The 19,757-nt window shown below is 40.4% G+C and overlaps 1 protein-coding gene across 1 annotated transcript in view; it reads left to right on the top strand.

Annotated features, from left to right (window-relative positions):
• The window catches only part of SVEP1 (sushi, von Willebrand factor type A, EGF and pentraxin domain containing 1), a 133,753-nt gene that overhangs the window by 66,806 nt on the left and 47,190 nt on the right, over positions 1–19,757 (top strand). Inside the window, exons 14-28 of the mRNA XM_075410818.1 lie at positions 1,910–2,018; positions 2,992–3,180; positions 3,514–3,747; positions 4,258–4,419; positions 4,657–4,818; positions 5,657–5,818; positions 6,385–6,479; positions 7,634–7,730; positions 8,683–8,796; positions 9,658–9,771; positions 10,674–10,875; positions 11,884–12,041; positions 13,240–13,441; positions 14,115–14,290; positions 15,600–15,724. Coding sequence (XP_075266933.1) covers positions 1,910–2,018; positions 2,992–3,180; positions 3,514–3,747; positions 4,258–4,419; positions 4,657–4,818; positions 5,657–5,818; positions 6,385–6,479; positions 7,634–7,730; positions 8,683–8,796; positions 9,658–9,771; positions 10,674–10,875; positions 11,884–12,041; positions 13,240–13,441; positions 14,115–14,290; positions 15,600–15,724 — 2,301 coding nt within the window. The remainder of the gene's footprint in view (positions 1–1,909; positions 2,019–2,991; positions 3,181–3,513; positions 3,748–4,257; positions 4,420–4,656; positions 4,819–5,656; positions 5,819–6,384; positions 6,480–7,633; positions 7,731–8,682; positions 8,797–9,657; positions 9,772–10,673; positions 10,876–11,883; positions 12,042–13,239; positions 13,442–14,114; positions 14,291–15,599; positions 15,725–19,757) is intronic.

Raw genomic sequence — 19,757 nt, 5'->3', positions numbered from 1 at the left:
GCTAACTCATTTCATGTAAGGAAAATACAACAGAAATCTGTACATGGAATTTGTGCTTTTTCAGAAGATGACAAGTCTTCTTTAAAAATAAAGATGATTCACTGGCATTTTAAAGTAATTCAATTCAGTCTTCAGTGAGGAGTTATAAAGGAGAGAATTCATAGAAGTGTCAAAGTAGCTTAGGAACCTGGCACTCAGAGATTTTCAGGAGGCTTCCAAAGAGAAACTGAGCAGTTATGAAAACCCCAGTCAATTGTCCCCTAACCTCAGTGTTGTTTTTGAAAGTTGGATGTGATTATAAAATATGTATTTTATGTAGAATATGTATAACGTCTATCCATGTCATATAGATGAATATACATTTATACAAATAAATAAATTCCACATTTGGTGCCTGAGTCCGGGCACTTTAATCCAGTAGTAGGGATTTAAATAATTTGCTCAGGTTTCTTGAGTTTCTTGAGTTTCTGAGTTCTTGCTCTTATTATTAAGAACTGCATGACACTGAATTTGAAGAAGTAGCATGTTCCTTCTCTACCACGTCGCTTACTTTCCACTTCAGTATCACAATCTCCCTTCTTAATCCAAGAGTCTATCCTCAACTGCAAAGCAGAAGCAGCAGGACTTTGAGTTGTGGTCTCAGGAGTGGATGTCCAGGCCTAGTGTGATAGCATTGCTCCAGAAGAGAACACTGGGCAACTACAGATTTTTTTGCAGGTCAAGGCCCGTATACTAAAACCTTCTCTACTAACTAAAAAGCATTATTAGCAGGTACAGCTAATGAACAAACTCCTGCAACACTGGAGTGTATGTCAGTAGACCTTGTCAAATGCTGAAAACTTACATAACACTTAAGGCAATCTCTGGCACTTGGACTTAAATATCTGTTACTCTCTTGCTTTGGTTCAGGTTTGTTCTCTTCCAGCAGAGAAATCTCGGCTGGTTTTATTTCTGTTCTTTTCCAGTAAGAGCCAGCTACCACCAGGTTAGAGTGCTTAGACTGTTACTGTTGGCAAGCAAAAGATATTAAGGAAAAAATGCTTAGTGACCTGCCCAAGCAATTACATCAAAATGCAACAATCTGGGAAAACAGTCAAAAAGGCTGTTTTGAATATGCTTCTTAAGGTTCCCAAGAATTTGAAATTCTAGCAGAGATCTGAAAAGGGAAGAAGAATCAGTGTGAGCCATCTTTCCAATGAAAATTCATATGGAAAAAGCAAAGCAATTCCAAAACATGATCTAGAGCCCAACTTGCTTGAAACCTTTCTGAAAAAAAGCAAGAAATGCATTCATCTACTCTTATCTAATCTGAACTGCTTTTATGGAGGAAGACATCAACAGTGCCAGAAAGTTTTCTGTCAAGGTTTCTGTTCTGTGGTTTTTGTCCTTCTCAAATGGTTTTCCCTGTGCTCTGAGGTCTCTTGACTCCATTTACATTGGTAGGGAGAGGTGGATATGAAGAAATAAGGTTTAAATGCTAGAAACAAAGTGACAGCGTTGTTGTGAACCTGACAAAATTACAAGTTACATAGCTGGAAAAGCCACAGATGTTTCCAAACATGTGAGCTCTCCTGTCATCTTCAGCAGGGAGAAATAATTGCTGAACTTATTTCTGTATTTTGGGATTTCATGTGCAAGAGTGGTTAACTGAATGGACATCATCTATTGTAGAAAAGATCTCCTATAACAAAGAGCTTATGTGCCTACAAGTTGCCCTTTTATTTCCCCACTGTATCAGTAGAACATACTTCTTTCAGCAGACCTTGCTGGGGTTGCAAGAGACATGAAAGGGGAAATGTAGTGTGACTGGCAGGACCAGTGCATTGCATTGTAACTAGAAGTTTTTGTAAGTCGGGGAGGGGGGCTATGTGGTTTTACTTTTTAATGTTATTCTTCCTTATGTTGCAAGGTCCCGTCATTCTGTAATGATGTTGATGATATTGACTGCAGACTGGAAGATCAGACACAGAAACATTGCTTGGAATATAATTACGATTACGAAAATGGATTTGCCATTGGTAATTATTGATTGTGTAGATTCTTAGCCATCAGGTTTAACACGGCATAATTCCTTCTGTTCTAGACAATGCAATGTGTTGTGTGAGATATTTTTTAAAAATGACTGTAGACTCTTAAGATAGTAAGCAATTAGGTAATAGGTTTTATAACAATGTTATAGAACTGTTTGCTGTCTGGTTTTGATACTGCTTCCTGTGTAGTGCAGAGGAAAAATTTACTGAGATGCCTCATGATAAGGAGGAGTAAAAAAACACATACAGAGTCCTATAAACCTGCTTGGTTAGCCTGGAAGAAAGCAACCTTTTAAAAACATAGTTTCAAAACAAAATACTGTAAAAGTACAGTAAATAGTTCTGGAGATTGTTAAGAAAATGTGGAGCATCCTTGATGTTGATTCAGATCAGCACAGAAACCTCACAGTGTAAAGGTACAAAAGTTTACCTGTTAGCTGTGAATTCACTTCCAGTATGCAAGAGGAGATTTTGCAGGATGACTGTAGCTATATCAGAGTGAAAGTTGTGACAGTCCTAGTGGTTGTTCCCACTTTGCTGAAGAAGATGCAATGGAGACATGTGGCATAGGCTGTGCTGTGTGAAATTGAGCAGGAAGAGGAATAGAGAACAATATGGGATTGTTTAAGAAGATGTTGCTGGCAGGTGGGAATCCATGCAAGACATGGGAAGAGAAAGAATTGCAACATGAGGCTTTTATAGCACTTTTTCTTTAAAACTTTGGTTAAGTGCACAAGATTGAGGATGTCTAGGATACCAGTTGAGAGTGAGACTGCTTTTTCCTTTTTCTTTAGTCAAAGTGCTGGTTCAGTAGGCACTTCTGTGGAGGAAAAGCCAGCACACATTGTCTGGAGCTTCAGACAGACCCCATTCCGTTGAGGATATATTTTAGAAATAAGTACAGGCACTTACTTTCCACGTGATGTTTCTTCTCTTCTTGTTCTTTCCTAATGCCTCACAGGACCTGCTGGCTGGGGGGCAGCAAATCAACTGGATTATTCCTATGATGATTTTGTTGATGCAGCACAAGAAGACGACTTATCCAAGCATCTCTCTGCCTCTGTAAAGGCAGCACCTGCTCGAGTCAAAAGGCATAAGCTGAATGTTCCAATGACCGACCACAAAATCAAGTTAATATTTAACATCACAGGTGAGAGACGTCAAGATATTGTCTGTCTCTTATTCATTTTAAAAAAGCCAAACATGTTTCTAATATATTCAGTGAAACTTAGTGTTCAGTGCACAAAGCCTGCTGGAGATGGTGATGACGGTTTTCTGGAGACATTCATAGCCCCATTTCATTGCAGGCTTTATGCCTGGGGGAAAGATCACAGCATCATGTTCATGGAGAGCATAGTGCACATGGCCTGCTTTCCACTTTCCAGTGGCAAGCTTTAGCGTTGCACTCTTGATATGCTCCAGAATACACTGGAAGAGCTGACTAAAATCTGTGTGCTTTTTGTGTTTTCTGTTTAAATCCCAGCTAGCGTGCCACTGCCTGATGAAAGGAATGATACATTGGAACTGGAAAACCAGCAACGGCTCCTTAAAACTCTGGAGATGATCACAAACAGGCTGAATAGGACTCTCAATAAGGAACCCATGTATTCTTTTCAGTTTGCGTCTGAACTCATTGTAGCTGACAGCAACTCGCTGGAGACTGAGAAGGCTTTTCTTTTCTGCAGGCCTGGTTCTGTGCTGAGGGGGAGAATGTGTGGTAAGCTAAATGACTTGCTACTTACATGCCTTTAGAATCCTTCTGAAAAGCAAGGTTTTAGAGGATGTTTGCAGAGGGTTATGGTTTGACACAGTCCAGTGCTTGTGGTCTCCCGGAACAATAAACTGCAGAAATGCTTTGCGCAGTTTGACTTTCAGAGGATGTTTATCTTCCTAACCAAGGCCTGTGGAAAAAGGACAGTTTTCTACCCAGGATGCCACTCCCATGGGGATATCAGGCATATCCACACTTGGTGATACACAGGAAAACAGTGCTTGGTATGCAGTCTTTTAACCCTATTAGTCTTGTGGGTGATGTGTAGCTAAGATAGGGAATTGAATTCCATTTCCTGTGTGTAGTGAGATCTTTGCAGTGTTCTAGAGAGATACCCTGTTTGCTGAGGAACAGAGTCACATTTCACATGAACAGCATTTGACTAGAACTCCAGAGGCAAGGAAAGTATGTATGGTTTTGCATTCTGATGGGAACCTTCTGTTTCCAACCTTACAGTCAACTGCCCTTTGGGTACCTATTACTCCCTCGAGCATCGTACATGTGAAAGCTGCTGGACTGGATCCTACCAAGATGAGGAAGGGCAGCTGGAATGCAAAAGTTGTCCATCTGGTAGCTATACTGAGTATCTACACTCTAGGAGCATCTCTGAGTGCAAAGGTGAGAACTTTCTGTTCTTCAGACAGCCACTTCAGAATGCCTGGTGGCATCCTTCTGGTCCCCATTATGGAAGTATGTTTTTGCTCTTAGTATCCATGAAGTCCTTCAGACTAGTGTAAACTCTAGAAATAAAAGTCCTTGTGACATATTTTGTGATTTTAGCATTATTTTCAGAGGTTAGGAGGTATGTTTCATGTTGGACATTGCTTGAACTTTCTGAATTCTTCTGCTTTACAGCTCAGTGCAAGCAGGGAACGTATTCACCTAATGGTCTTGAGACCTGTGAAACATGTCCACTTGGCACGTATCAGCCAGCATTTGGATCCAAGAATTGCATTCCTTGCCCAAAAGACACATCAACGGTAAAAAGAGGCTCAATAGATGTCTCAGCTTGTGGAGGTTCGTAACAAAAGGGACTGTGAAGTTTTTTAAATTCTAAAAATTTCTGAATATTTAAACATCAGTTAATGTAACCCAATTCATCTGCCTGAGATTGAATTCCACTTCTGGTTAAGTGTGGACCAAGCAGCATTTCCCTGCAAAGTGATAGGTCATTTCCTGATACCCTGATTATTTCAAATGCCATCCTTCTGATTTCCAAGATGGATTCTTATCTAAAGATGAATAAAAAGAGATATGTGATGGGTACCTACATGAAAATAAAACCTTTTTCCTTACCGAAGAGAAAGGGAATGACAGGATGTTTGTCACTGTTCCCTGTGGAACAACTTCCACATCTTCTGTACAAAAATACTGAATTTTAACACAGTTTGTTCCATAACTTTTTTAAAGAAATTGACCTCAACAGTCTTTGGGAAGCTTTGCCAGAAAGATTTGTAGGGGAAATAATAGTCTGCAGGGATTAGTAGCACAAAAAAGACTGATCTTTTGTCCTTACTCCTTCTTGAACAAAAAAAACCCACAAAGTAAAACAAAAATCAGGTACGAATGATAAAAGGGAAAGGAAGTTGCATTTGAAAGCTGTCCCCAGAGCAGCAAAAGGAATAGAAAGAAATACTTCTCAGATATTTCCATAGTCCTTTGAGAACCACAAGTCACCTAACACCTATTTAAATAAGCAGCTCTTGAGCTGTGAATTCCTGGGAAGTTTCACACTATTTCTTTAAGGCTGGGGAAGGACTATAAGGGGAGGAGAGAAAACGACTAGAAAGAGGTGGGGGAAGGTAGGTTGGAGGTGCAAGTGATCACTCAAAAAAATGTCCTTTTGTTCTTCCAGTACCATGTCTTGCAGGCGAGTTCTCTCGTACAGGTTTGACACCTTGCTACCCTTGTCCCAGAGACTACTATCAACCAGATGCAGGAAAGTCCTATTGCTTGTCTTGTCCCTTTTATGGAACAACAACTGTCGTTGGTGCCAGATCCATCACAGATTGTTCGAGTAAGCCAGATTATCTTTGCTGCAGAAAGCAAATAAAGGGAACATCTAAAGGACGGCCAGCAGTAGTCTTAACAGAAAACAGTCCACTTACGCTCGTAACAAATGTAGACCTTCCATTTCAACCAGTGAATTTCACAGCTGGTTTTGCCTACTGGTGTTGCCGGTGTATTAAGTAGAAGAAGTGACTGTGTGATACGTACCAAGGCTCAATAACAGTATACATATACAGAGTGTGTATAAACACTCATACACATTGTGTATGTATACTATATGTATGATAGTTATATATATAAATATGCGTGTACATGTAAGTGTGTATCTGTAAATATATTTTATGTGTACACATATATGTGTTTTAGAAATATCAGCACTTAAAAATACATATTTGTGTAAAATACTTGTAAAATACTATGTGGTTACTGTAAAGTTGGCTTTTTATTTCCAGAAATTCACTTTTTTCAGCATATCTTTAGATGCATTACTGACATGCAGCTATTATGCCCTCATGGAATAGGGACCTTGCCATACAGTATTACTAACACAACTTTCATATCTTTCATCCTTAGGTTTTGGCTCCACTTTTTCAGCAGCTGAGGAAAGTGTAATGATGGTACCAGCCTCTCCAGAAAATATCAGCAAGCAGTACAAAGTCAGCAGTCAGGCAAGCACAAGATACACTTCCCAATGTTATCTCAAATGAAAGAAAGAGTGCCTTTGCAGCAGTAATTGACTAAGGCCTTTTTGAATGTAATTCTTATACTGACTATATTTCCTGAAGAGATGAGAGTTATGGTCATGAGGGGAACACTCAAACTCTCTTTGTAATCATAGAAGCACTTACACTGGACAAAGGAGGCTGGATCAGCTATTGGCAATCTTAAATTTTGGACTTTAAGCCTTCACGTGATGTATGAAAGATTTATCACACTTATAAAACACTCCATGGAGGAGGTTCAGCCAATCTATAAAAAGTAGATTGACTACTCTCGGTCGTCTGATGACTTCCATATGCTGAATTCCAGAAAGCGCTACCAGGCAACTAAGTCCCAGTTGTAAAATCTTTGGTTTACTTATTGCAATATAGATACACTTGAGAGGAGTCAAGCAGAGCTCCCTTCTACTGTGAGTACCCCCTCTGAAATACAGGTGATAGAATCTACTCCAGTGACAACGCCAGAGATGCCCCCTTACCCCTACCATCTCCCCCCCCCAGTCTGTAACTCTGACAAGAGTGTTTATTTGAGTCTAAAGTTAGGGTATTGTGTATACAGGAGCAAAATTGACTGATCATAAATATGACCTGAACCATTGTATGATATACAGACAGGTGACAAACTGATCTCCTCTGGTTTTAGCTGATCGCTTACTCAAGGGCTTTGCTGAATTCAGGTTTGCTACATCAGAAAAAATAATGCCACACAATGAAGTTCCCCACCAGTTTGCCTCACAACCAGTAGTAGGAATTGATTAGCCAGGGTACAATGATGGAAAGTCGAGAACTCCCATGTGAAAGATAGCGTAATGTAAAATGTCACCTGTGAATCACAGCTGAGAAGGTTCTAAGGCAACAGCTGCGATAATTACATTTTGCAAAGTGAAAGAAATTTTAAAATAATAGTTCAGATTCCTGGTATTTTTCTGCAGAAAAAAGGATGTTTGGTGTGCAGAGGAGACGAAGAACTAGAACTTAATGCTAGTGACTTCTTTTCCCCAGCTTTCCAAAGCAACTATAGAGTGTGCAGTATAAAATTAGAATATTTTGTTCCAACAGTATTTCAGCCTTTACTGTAATTGTATCATTCTTGTCTCTGGCAGGTGTTTCATGAGTGTTTCCTGGAACCATGCCACAACAATGGGACATGCAAACAATTGGGAAGTGGATATATTTGCATATGCCCACTTGGATATACAGGTAAAAAATTAAGAAGCAGGTGGCGGAGCTAACATGTCTCCATGCCCTTCAACATGAGCAAGCATAAAGGAGCAAAATATTTCAGTGCAAGAGTATAGTCTAACTAATTAGAATATCCATAAGATTTTGAATGAGGTTTCTTTTAGTGGAGTTAGTGGATTTGAAATCCTATCACCTGGCGATATTTATGATCAGCAAATCTGGAAATTTGCACCCTAAACAGTGAATTCCACCAGATCTGCCTGTACTCCACTGTTAGCTTCCCAGCTGCTTCAAAGCAAACAGATGCTTTATTATTCAGCTATTATCAAGATGTGATCTCTGTTACTTGTGATAGGTATGAAATGCCACTATTTGGAACTGATCAGTCTGTTGCCTGATGTTCATCATAGCTTTCTGATAGCATTTTCACAGAATCACAGAATCAAGAATGTTAGGGGTTGAAAGGAACCTCTGTGCTCCGTGGGTCATCTAGTCCAACCTCCCTGCTGAAGCAGGTTCACCTACAGCAGACTGCACAGGACCGCGTCCAGGCGGGTTTTGACTATCTGCAGAGAAGGAGACTCCACAACCTCCCTGGGCAGCCTGTTCCAGGGCTCCGTCACCCTCAGAGGGAAGAAGTTCTTCCTCATGTTCAGACGGAACTTCCTCTGCTTCAGTTTGTGCCCATTGCCCCTTTTCCTGTCGCTGGGCACCACTGAAAAGAGTCTGGCCCCATCCTCTTGACAACCACCCTTAAGATATTTATAGGCATTTATTAGGTCCCCTCGCATCCTTCTCTTTTGTCTCAGGTTGGTGTTAAAACACAATGTAAAGATAAGATAATAAAGCTGAATGTCTGGTATGTAATTAATCAATCATGTTTTCCTACATGAAGTAGTCATGACTTCTATGTTTATGAAGAATTTCAAATTTTGTCTTCCTGTTCTCAGTCCTTTATTTTGCATTCTAGGCTTGAAATGTGAAACAGAAGTTGATGAGTGTAAATCATCTCCTTGTCACAACAATGGAATGTGTAAAGATGGCATTGGGACCTTTGTTTGCCATTGCCAGCCAGGCTATTCAGGTAATTTGTTTCACTTCTTCAGATAGGCATTGATAAGTAGATAAAACCAAACACAAGGGCTATATAATTCCACATCCATGGAATTATAGCAGGAAAGCAATCTGATCTACAGTTTAGAGTAAGGTTCTAGTGTATGTGAATAGGTTTTGAAATAAAAGGATGAGCATTCAAGGACAGTCCGCATGCATGTTTGTGCATGTATGCTTCTTTTCTGTGACATTTCTGGTCTGAAACAAAAAAAGGAATGAAATTTATGGAATTAGTAAATATCCCCAGGGAAAATGCTTGTGAGACTGAATATGGCCTGACTAGTCAAGGCATTTATGCAGTTGCTTTAGTGCAGCCCTGTGAGTAAGGGAGTGGGCTTGTTCTTACCTTTTTTCTCAGTCTTTTTAACTCACGTGCATGCATGTTGAAGGTACTGATATCTGTGGGGACACTGACATGCTTGAGTACTTTCCCAAAACAGCACCTAATTCCTAAATATTGAAATAAACTATTGAGAAGATAATTTTGTGTGGTTAAAAAAAAGGCCTGGTGTTTTCCACCAGAAATGGTTTCATTCATTTTTCGTGTTTATGGCTATACATTTATCAACAGCAACACTTGCTGGATATTTTTTGGACTTTATAAATACAAACCATGGACTTTACATCTTTCACATTACAAAATCTAAATAACACAGATGATCTCGGTAGATGTTTGAAGTACTGCAGTCAAATACGGAACTTTATCACCTGATCTCTGTAGCCTTTAGTTACGCAAGCAGCATGGTGCTGTCCTGTCTTCCACATTCAGTTACTGTAGCATGCAGACCTTGAATATGTCTTGATCATGCCCTGTAACCCTTGCTGTTTGAAGGTCCCTTGTGTGAGGAAGACATAAATGAATGTAGCTCCAGTCCATGTTTGAATGGAGCCCATTGCGTTGATGGCAAGAACGGTTACCGCTGCACTTGTGCAAAAGGGTTCACAGGTACACCTTTTTCTGTTGAAGTCAGCCTTCACTCCTTCTGACCAAAAAAGATGTCTTCCTACCCTGTCCAAACTATTTCAATCTCATTGCTATATATTACGTATATGTTATGTTGATGCGGATGTAATAGATTCCCTAGGTCCATGAAATCTCTCAGAGACCCTGTAGTGTAAATGTGGCTTCAGGAGGATTTACTAAGTGATCAGTGTTCTATTCCTAATTTTGCTCTGAAGTCACTGTGTGATGTTGAGGAAAGAATGGCATCCATGTGGATACTTTTTTTGATTTTTATTTTATTTAAAAAAGAATATTATAACAATAGACAAGATGGTCTTCATTAAAATGACTCCCTATCCCCATACTCAGCTTTCTGCTGCATTCATAGATTTCTGCAACAACTAGGCATATCTGTGGATTACCATGTTGCCAAAGACCTCCACTATAAAACCACACACAGTTTCTTCATTCTTCATCGATTGTAGCAGAGAGCCTCTTTCTCAGCAGAAATCCCAGAATCATGTGTTTCTGGCTTTCATGTTTCTCCTTAAAGTTAAGGTTACTGCTAAATATCTTCTGTAGCAGCTTTTCGTTAGTTGCTTAGAGTAGTTTCTCAGGTCATTTCCCAGTTCAGCCCAAATTACTCACATAAAGGGCAGTATTTGTTTAAATTCCACACAGCTTGCTGAAGTTTTAATTTCTACAACTGCAAACATGGTGCTTGTAATTCTTCTGTGACCATTTAACCTCACTTAATGCAATAAATCCCAAACCTCCGTGGCTACCCTTATGACAGCTGTTTCCCAGAAGGTCGGCAACAGTCCTGAAAAAACAGAGATGGGTTAGTAATCTTTTTTCTTGGGTTAATTCAAAGCAGAGCTGTGACTTTGTTCTTTTCTTCTCAGGTGCTCACTGTGAAATGGAGGTCAATGAATGCCTTTCAAACCCGTGTTTTAATAGGGCTATTTGTGAAGATCGAGTTGGCAGTTTCTCCTGCAAGTGTCTCCCAGGTTTTACAGGTGTTTTGTGTGAAAAGAACATTGATGAGTGTCTCAGCAGACCCTGTAGGAATGGAGCTACATGCAGAGATGGTATCAACAGCTTCAGGTGAAAAGCAGATGATTGTTGTAATCCAGTTAGGAAAGTCGGATACGTTGTGGTGCTTCAGGCTTCTTAGATTTCAGCAAGACATTTGGCAGCCTGGTCCGATATAAAGGGTCCACTTATGCACACTAAAGGAGGTTTTAATAGGCGAAAAATTAAAGGCTAGTGTCCTCCATCTTTGAACAAATTCCAAGGTAGACAAGAAAATATGCACAGTTTTAAGTGTAAGCGTGGTAGGGCTACATGGTTTGAATATTGATCTTCCAAAAGAAATCCTCTTTCCCAAGCTTCAAGGGCTTGTCTTGCTTTACACTAGAAGAATAGGTGATGACCAGTTGTATACAGGTAATGTTACATGCCTATAGCCTGCAAGACAGGGATAGCTGTACATATTGAGAATACGCACATTGGTATTAAAATACCAGCACCAGTGGAATTTTCCAAATACTTCTTTTTCTGCTTTAGGGTATCTGAACTCAGAATTTACAAATACTGATAGGTGTCGTACCCTAGATCACTGTAGAAAGACAGAGATCAACCAGCTGTTGTTGTCTGGGTTTAATAAATCTTTCCCTCCCCAAAGCCCCAAAAGTTTTGGTGCCTTTCAAACACCTTGGTTTTCCAAGTACCAGCAGTTTTGGTAACTTTTTACTGCCTTGGTTTTCCTTCAGTATGCGTGAAAAGTCAAGTACCTCTCATCTGTAATTCTGTGGACTCTAGGAGGCATGCATGACTCATAGAAATGCAGTGATTGCCTCTCCCAATTTCATATAAAAAACCACAGACACTGTGTTTAAATACTGTATTGTGCCTATCAAGAAGAAATATTATGCAGTTATAAGAATACTTAAAAGAACAACCAAAATAAAACTCTGTTAACTCTGTAGTATCACTTCTGTGGATTTTTTTTTCCAGTATATGCCATTCCCACTGGTGGATCTGGCTTCATGGCTAGGATTCTTTGTCATGACAGCAGCCAACTTCAAAGTGTGCTTCTCTTTTCCTCCATAGGTGTCTGTGTGTGACAGGGTACACAGGACTAAACTGTGAAGTGAACATCAATGACTGTGACTCGAGTCCATGCTTAAACCAAGCTACCTGTGTGGATGCCTTGAACTCGTACATTTGTAAATGTCCCCCTGGCTTTACAGGCAGCAGGTGTGAAACAGGTACACAGGACCGAGTGTCAGAAAAAGGTGGCTTGACTAAGTCTCTGGGCAAGATTTGCACTGGCTGGGCTGATTGCATAATGGCTTCCCCAGAAAGCAGCTAGGGTTGTGGGACTCTGAGAGGCTAGGTGGAGCTGTGTGACTGCAGTGTTCGTAAGTGTAATTGCAGACAAGTGGCAGCATGTGTGCTGTGTCATATTTATATCAATTTCTCTTTTCTAAGGCACAGAAATACCTTTTTAATACCTAGTAGGTCTATCACGTTTAATTTGTGTTTGTTCTGTGTATCTGAGTTAACTAGCTCTTTCTGTTTCTTGTATTTCATGTAGGTCTTTGCATCACAGGGTTAGAGGTTAGTATCTGGTAGTCTCAGCTTCAGAAGTCCTAAAAGCATGAAGTTCCCTACAGGCAACAGGGCATCAAGTTCGCTATGGTCGGGCAAAATGGGTCACACCTAATGCAACTTCCTGGGTGATGCTGGAGTAAGGCCACACAACCACAAGACTCAAATCCATTTATCTTTTAGCCACTCCATGAAAATTGTAAAGTGTACAGTAGTAGCTGGTGAATCTTTAAACTGAAGCTGAAGAACCTGTGTTGATTTTACAGGGACAGCAGAGGACACACTGGTTATTTAGACCTGCCATCCAACATCAGAGTGTAGTAACACACAGCTTTCAGGAGAGCTCCACTTGCTACATTTATATGTAGTATACTTGTAAAGCATGTCACTCTGCATTGAAGAGCAGCACGGAAGTGCTGCTCCTTACCAGTGCAGTGCATTTCAGTAAGTCCAGAACAGAAGAAAAAAATCTTTTTTTTTTTTTTAATCTTGACTCTTGTGAATAAAATGGAACCAGCTGATCACACCTCTTTGGGTTGTTGAATGGCAGATAGAAATATAATTTCATTGATAGAGGACTGAAAAGCAAGGTTCATGCTCATTGTTTGTTAGATAATCTGCTTCTTTTCCAGTCATTTTTCTTCAAGCCCTGTGTGTTTTCTGGCCTTGGAAAGCTCTGTATGCTGGTTAATGTTAGACTGCTATACATTCTTCTACCTCTGATTAATTTAAAGTGAATGAATAGTTTTTGTAGATGGACTGCATTACATTGTATTGCATTTGCCTAGATTCCATTTGATTCTCTTTCTGGGTTTTCAGAAATGTAGCTCTGAGAACTCTTTTTCTTTGTTGCAGAACAGTCCACTGGTTTCAATCTTGATTTTGAAGTCTCTGGTATCTATGGATACGTCATGCTTGATGGTGTTTTCCCATCTCTTGGTGACATCACCTGTACATTCTGGATGAAATCCACTGACACCACAAATTATGGGACCCCCATTTCTTATGCAGTGGAGAATGGAAGTGATAATGCATTTCTTCTGACTGATTACAATGGGTAAAACATAGTTTGTTTTGTTTTTCTCCTTGCTTTGTTTCTTTCACTTTTTGCCAAATAGAAGACTAATGGGAAGAAAGCAGTGAAGTTTAGAAAGCAGAATATTTTTGCCTGGACTACATTTACATCACATTTAAATGACACATTGAGATAATGACTGGATAAAATGGAGCTCAGCACTCAGAGTCCTTGTAGCGTGAGTCCAAAAGCAGAGATGGACCCAAAGGGCAAGTTTAAAAATCTACTATACAGCCATGACTTAGAATCATAGAATCATAGAATCGCAGAGTGGTTTGAATTGGAAGGGACCTTAAAGATCATCTGGTTCCAACCCCCCTGCCATGAGCAGGGACATCTTCCACTAGACCAGGTTGCACAGAGCTCCATCCAGACTGGCCTTGAACACTTCCAAGACTTGGGTCTGCATGTTTTAGTACAAAAGCACATTACTTATTTCACCATGCTTTGAGTATGATGACCATAACTTCCAAGTTCTCTGAGAGAGAGAGATGTCTCGTGCAATGATTGTGCAATGAACAAGAGAGATTTCTTGTATTATGTAGAAAAGGTTACCTTGTTCAGTGAATAACATTTCTTTGAGTCATGTGGGGCAGACCATGCTTTTAAACTTGCTGTCTGCAACTGAGTATACTTTCATCTTCCTTGCATGCAGCTGGGTTCTTTATGTAAATGGGAAAGAGAGGATCACAGACTGCCCTTCGGTGAACGATGGTAACTGGCATCACATTGCAGTCACATGGACATGCACAGATGGGGCATGGAAATTGTACATCGATGGAAAATTGTCTGATGGAGGCAGTGGGCTCTCTGTTGGCTCAAAAATCCCTGGTATGCTTTATTTATATTATACCAGATCTGTTGCCTTTATTCTGGTTTTGTTGCAGAATTTCCTATGCTTGCGAGGAAATGTTTCTTCTGGTGTTTTTAGTATGTTTTCACATTTTCAGCATTTATGCAGGGCTCGTGTTTGCTATTCTTGTTCATGAGGACAGTTCCCTCATGCAGCATCACTGAAAGCAAAGTGCACATTTCCAGGGTAAATTAGTAGGTAGCTTGTTTTGGGGGTGACAGAGTTTAGTCCACAAAGGAGCCTGTGCTGAGCTGATTTTGGAATGGCTTTGTGGGAATAGGTTTCTCGCACAACAAACTTGAGTTGAACTGGCGAATGTGTTTACAGAGTTGATTGAATTAGCCTGCTCCTGTTACTTTCAAGCATCGTTTTTAAGTTATGTTTGCATTTTTTGCTAGCAAGATGAGTTTTGCTATTTCATTATTTCCTGTGATCAGCGGTCTTTCCAGTAGTATCAGAAGACGTGAAAAGGAATACCTTCAGCACTGAAAAGCTGTGAAAAGCCTGGTGTTAGATTGCTGCAAAGAGATTTCATTTTGATAGTGTTTTCACAGTAGCAGTGTTCAAATTTACATAGTTTCAAAAAAATATGCATATTAAAAATATAAGTGAAGCGTTTTAGCTGTGTACCTTATACTTGCCATTGTCTTTCCCAGTTACACTGGAGTTATCTCCAGAGACAAGACCTAAGGAAGTGTGCAGTCTCCATTACTTTTTGCGCTTGTCCACACACCCTGTGACGTGCAAAATGCACATCCACATCATCTGTCCTGTTGGTCAAGGAGAGGAAGTTTAACTTGTATGGCATGTCAGAATGTTGACTGCCTAATCGCCAATGCGCTGCTGAGGGTTTGGGATCAAATTTGTTCTTTCTGACTTTCTAAAATTTTGTGTGAAGCAGGAAGTGCAAGCTAGCAATGTATAATATGTCCACCTGCTCAAAACTGCATTTTACGTTGCTCTGTAATATGCTTCAAATACTGAGCTAGAAATGGTCTCTTGTTCCTGAAGCAGCATGTAAAGTTCCAGCTCTCATCAGCAAGAGTTTAGCAGTAGTACATATTTGAAAGTCACCTCCAAATTCTTATGTTTGCTTACCCCAGTCTAGCATAAGACTTCCCAGAGGTTTGCTGAGACAATTTGTTGAAGGTAGCTGGTCTCCTGAACTATAAAATCTTAGTAACGTAGTGTAGCAAAATTTGTTTTGCTTGGTTTTTAATCTTCCTGTGGAGATCCCTCCTGTGAGGCTTTGTTTCCTATCCTTGTTCTAATTCTTTCTGAATTTAGGTGGTGGTGCACTTGTACTGGGTCAAGAGCAAGATCAGAAAGGAGAAGGGTTCAACCCAGCTGAATCTTTTGTGGGCTCCATCAGCCAGCTCAACATTTGGGACCACGTCCTCTCTCCACAGCAGGTAAGTCCGTACTGCACTGTTTGTGCACAGGGCTCTCAGCGTAGGATGAACATTTGAAAAAGCATTCTAAGTTAGCATGTTAGCTAGACCTCTGTTCCCACAGCAGTCAGTGAGGACCAGATGAAGCTCTGGATTAGGGTAGTAAGTAGAGTAGCTTTAACCAAAACTAGGTGTGGTAAATTCAACACTGAAGTCACCTTCTATTTTGACTGAGCCTTTCTGTATTATGGAGCTTTGAAAGAGAAATGAAGACATACACAAAAGCTAGCCGTGCTATTAGAAGAGGAATAAAACCCAGTGAAAAGAGCTCAGGGCTTGTTTTACAGGTTACAGTTCCTTCATCCTACTGTGTGGAGGCACCGATAAAACTTCAGAGGGGAGGCATCAGAATTTCTGTCAGTGCATTGGACACTATGGAAAATTGGAGCTACATAGTCCTAGGAAAAGTCTGAATGGGCAGTACAACAGAATATTAAGCTACTTTTATTCAGGTACCAAAAATGAAGGTTTGGCACTAAACTTTCACAGAGTTAAAAAATTAGTGTAGATGAAAAGATGTTTCTAAGGACATTGATCCCTCAACTTCTCTGGAAAGCAAGTTTCAGTACTGTTATACTCGGAGTGAAATTTACTCGGAGTGAAATTTTTTTATTTATATCTAGTTGGGACCTCGCACTTCAGTTTATGACTGCTGTTTCTGTCTCCCACTATGCACTGCTGTGAAGAGCCTGACTGTATATACTTGATTACCTCCCCATAGCTACCGGGGGCTACTGTTAGGTGTCTCCAAATTTGTCTCTGCTCCAGGCTGAACCAGCCTTGGTTCCACAACCTCTTCTCACACGGCAAATGCGCCGGCCCGTCACCTTTTTGATGTCCTCCCCTGAACTTGCTCCAGCTTGTCAATGTCTTTCTTGTACTGAGGAGCCCGAAATGGAATACAATACTCCATATGTGTCTAATAAGCACTGAGAATAGGGAATAATCCCTTTCTTGGTTTTCTGGTTGTGACCCTATTCACATAGCCAAGGATGATGTTGGTTGTTATCATTGCCAGGGCATACAGCTGAACGATACTCAGCTCACTGCCTGCCAGAGTCCGTTTCCACAGAGCTGCTCTCTCTCCAGGCTTTCCCCAGCCTGTATCATTCAGAGGTTTTTCCTTCCCATTTGTTCTTGTTGAATTTCATGAGGTCTGTGTTGGCCCATTCCTCCAGCCTGTCGAGGTCCCTGTGGGTGCAGCTCTGTCCTTGAGCGTACTGACTGGGCCGCCCAGTTCAATATTATCTTCAAATCTGATGACAGGGTGCTCCATCACCCCTTCCTGGTTGTTAGTATTTAAATCCTGAAGGTCAGAAATTATGAAACTCTTCCTAACACTTGAATAGCAAGGATTAATGTTCAAAGGTAGAGGCATTTCTTGGGCGAGGAGTCTTTGGATTAAAAGGTTTTGCTCTTCTCCTGGTACTTTGTAAACGTTTTACCACTTCTTAGTTTGACACTCCACTGTTTGTTACCCATGATCCAAATACGAAATCATAAAATGTACAGAACAAGAGAAGTAAAGTAGAATCTTTGCTTCTAGCATGAACTGTCTCCTCTGCTTCTTTCTCCTTTTCCTTGCTACTTCAGCTTTCTGCCAGGTTCAGACCTGCCCAGCAATCTACTACTGTCCTTGGCTTTTGGGGTAACAGTTGTGGTATTGGCAAGTCAAATCTTCAGGTTTTTGTTCACTAGCAGTTTTGAAGCTAAGAAGTGTACATGTGATTTTACAGGACACACTGGTGAAGAGGTCAAGTGCAACTTTCTGAGACTTTCTCAGTAGTTGCCTGTTTTTAATGACAGGCTTTTTTAATTCCCATTTGCTTCAAATGCAATACTGTTAGGACGACGAAGAAAATCCTGTCCTTCGTATATGGTATCCATATTACTTATCTGAAAAGAAAGACAGGGAGCTGAGCCAATAAGCTTCCTATAAAATTTTTACCTCATTAGTTTCAGAGCTTGGGATAGTAAATCACTATCATTATCTGTTATTATCAGTTTTGTGGTGGCAAACTGGAATTATTCAGTAAATATTGCCTTCTTATTCTCGGCCATAAAGGTAAGTAGGGTGACAGAATATGTTGCCCAGTGAATAAAGTAAAGGCGAAGTCCACTCTTCAAGATTTTTCTTTGTGTACCTTCATCACTCACCCACTTGCACATTGATTTTGTATAGGTAAACCAACAGTCTGATTGTTTTGTTGCTGAGCAGACAACAATAGGAATATGAGTTGTCTGGGTGGGACTGTGAGGTCCTTCCTGGCCCTCCGTTCTCTGTCATATGGCTTGGAAGGGCTAATTCTCAAACTTGCACTTCACGCATTGTAAATTTTTCCCTGAAGATTCTTTGCCTTTTTTTTGCAGCCCTTGGCCTCAGCATTTTCCGTCAGCACATACTGTCAAAGTGAGATCTTTAAAATGGCTGCAGAATAAACAGAGCAGGTTGCTCTCTTGTCCAGTTAAGCTGATGCTAAAAGCATCTGATCTGCCTCACTGGACTTCAGGGTAAGGGGAATGTGAGAATAATTCAGTATACATTCCTTTCTCACAAAGACAGACGGTATAGCACATTATTCTTGGTAGCTGAGTTTGTCCACTAGCGACTTGACAGACCAGTCACTCTTCTGAGAAAGGCAGTTTCCCGACTGTTCGGCATGAACTGGACACACCTGTGCTTTCTAGCTAGCTAGCTGTGCCCTGAAGTCATGCTGCTTATATTGTACGGGTAGGCTGGCTGTGCTGAGATGTACAAAGTCCACTGGGCTGCTCATCTTTGCTCTTCTTAACTCATTTTTTCACGCCGCTGAAGGAAACATTGCTTTTGCCCTTCCAGGAAGTTACTGGAATGAGCCTCCAGCACAAAAGAGCCAAAGAGTAGGAAGTGCTCTCGGTAGCCTAATTACTAACATGTTCTCTTAATTGAATAACCATCTTTTCTCCATAGACCACTTCCCACTCTAATATCTTCAAAGAAAATGAAATCCTTAATTATCCTTTTACTGTGCATTTATGCTCCTCAGGGGACTTAAGTTTTTTTCAACAGTTCCATGGCTGAGATATGATTGCTTCTGCCCTGACAAGGAGAAACATGATGAGGAGTACTGGGCCAATAACACAGCTTAGCCCAGTCACCTTCTGAGACTATGTTTCCTTTCTGTTCCTGGAGTTATAGTGAACAAAGGCAATGCAGAGTGAATTGAAAGCCCTGGTCTTTTGTTTGTGGTTTTATAAACACTTTCATGTAGCCAAAATCTCCTTGCGCATCCAGTGGAATTAAATGGCCTTCTTTTTCACAAATGTTGGAATTGAAACATCTGAGCTCCTTCCAGAGGACCACTATGGAATATTTATGTGACATCCCATCATTAAGGGTCTGTCTGCATATTCTTACTACTGCATATGATTCACACTGGTGTCTGAATAGCTTAAAAGTGCTGTGCCGTCTGGGGTTGTAGTCCCCAGGTTCCTTCTATTGGTGGCCAGATAGAAATATAATAATACTACTACGTTTAATAGATTCTCAGAGTCACAGTGAAGAAATAGAAAACATTTTTACGGTATCTAAATAGGGCTCTTTGCATTAAAATACAATGCTGAAACAGCTTAAAGATTCCCATTGACATTTCAGTTTCTTCTAGGAAGAATGCAAAAGAAACCCCTAGTGGTGCCATTAAAGGAGTTATGTTTTAAATGGAAAACTTTTACATCAAAGATATTTGACCAGATCTGCTCTCAAGATATTAATCTGCTATTGATCTAACAGCATGTTCCTTTCTTTCTCTTATCCTTACTTTGCCTATATAATTCCTGTTTCAGTACATGGTTAGTTATGGCCTTGTCCTGCTTTCCTTGAAATCACTGCTGATACTGCTGTTAGTATTGGTGTGTGTAGGCCTTGTCTGCAGTGTTTTGAAGAGCCACACAATAGCCTAGTGCATTGAATTCACGAAATTCTTGTCCTGGAAACAACAAATTGCTTTATTAAATT

Source organism: Opisthocomus hoazin, chromosome Z (assembly GCF_030867145.1).
Source record: "Opisthocomus hoazin isolate bOpiHoa1 chromosome Z, bOpiHoa1.hap1, whole genome shotgun sequence".
In the NCBI taxonomy this organism is placed as follows: Eukaryota; Metazoa; Chordata; class Aves; order Opisthocomiformes; family Opisthocomidae; genus Opisthocomus; species Opisthocomus hoazin.
This window is presented reverse-complemented; position numbering and strand designations above follow the sequence as displayed.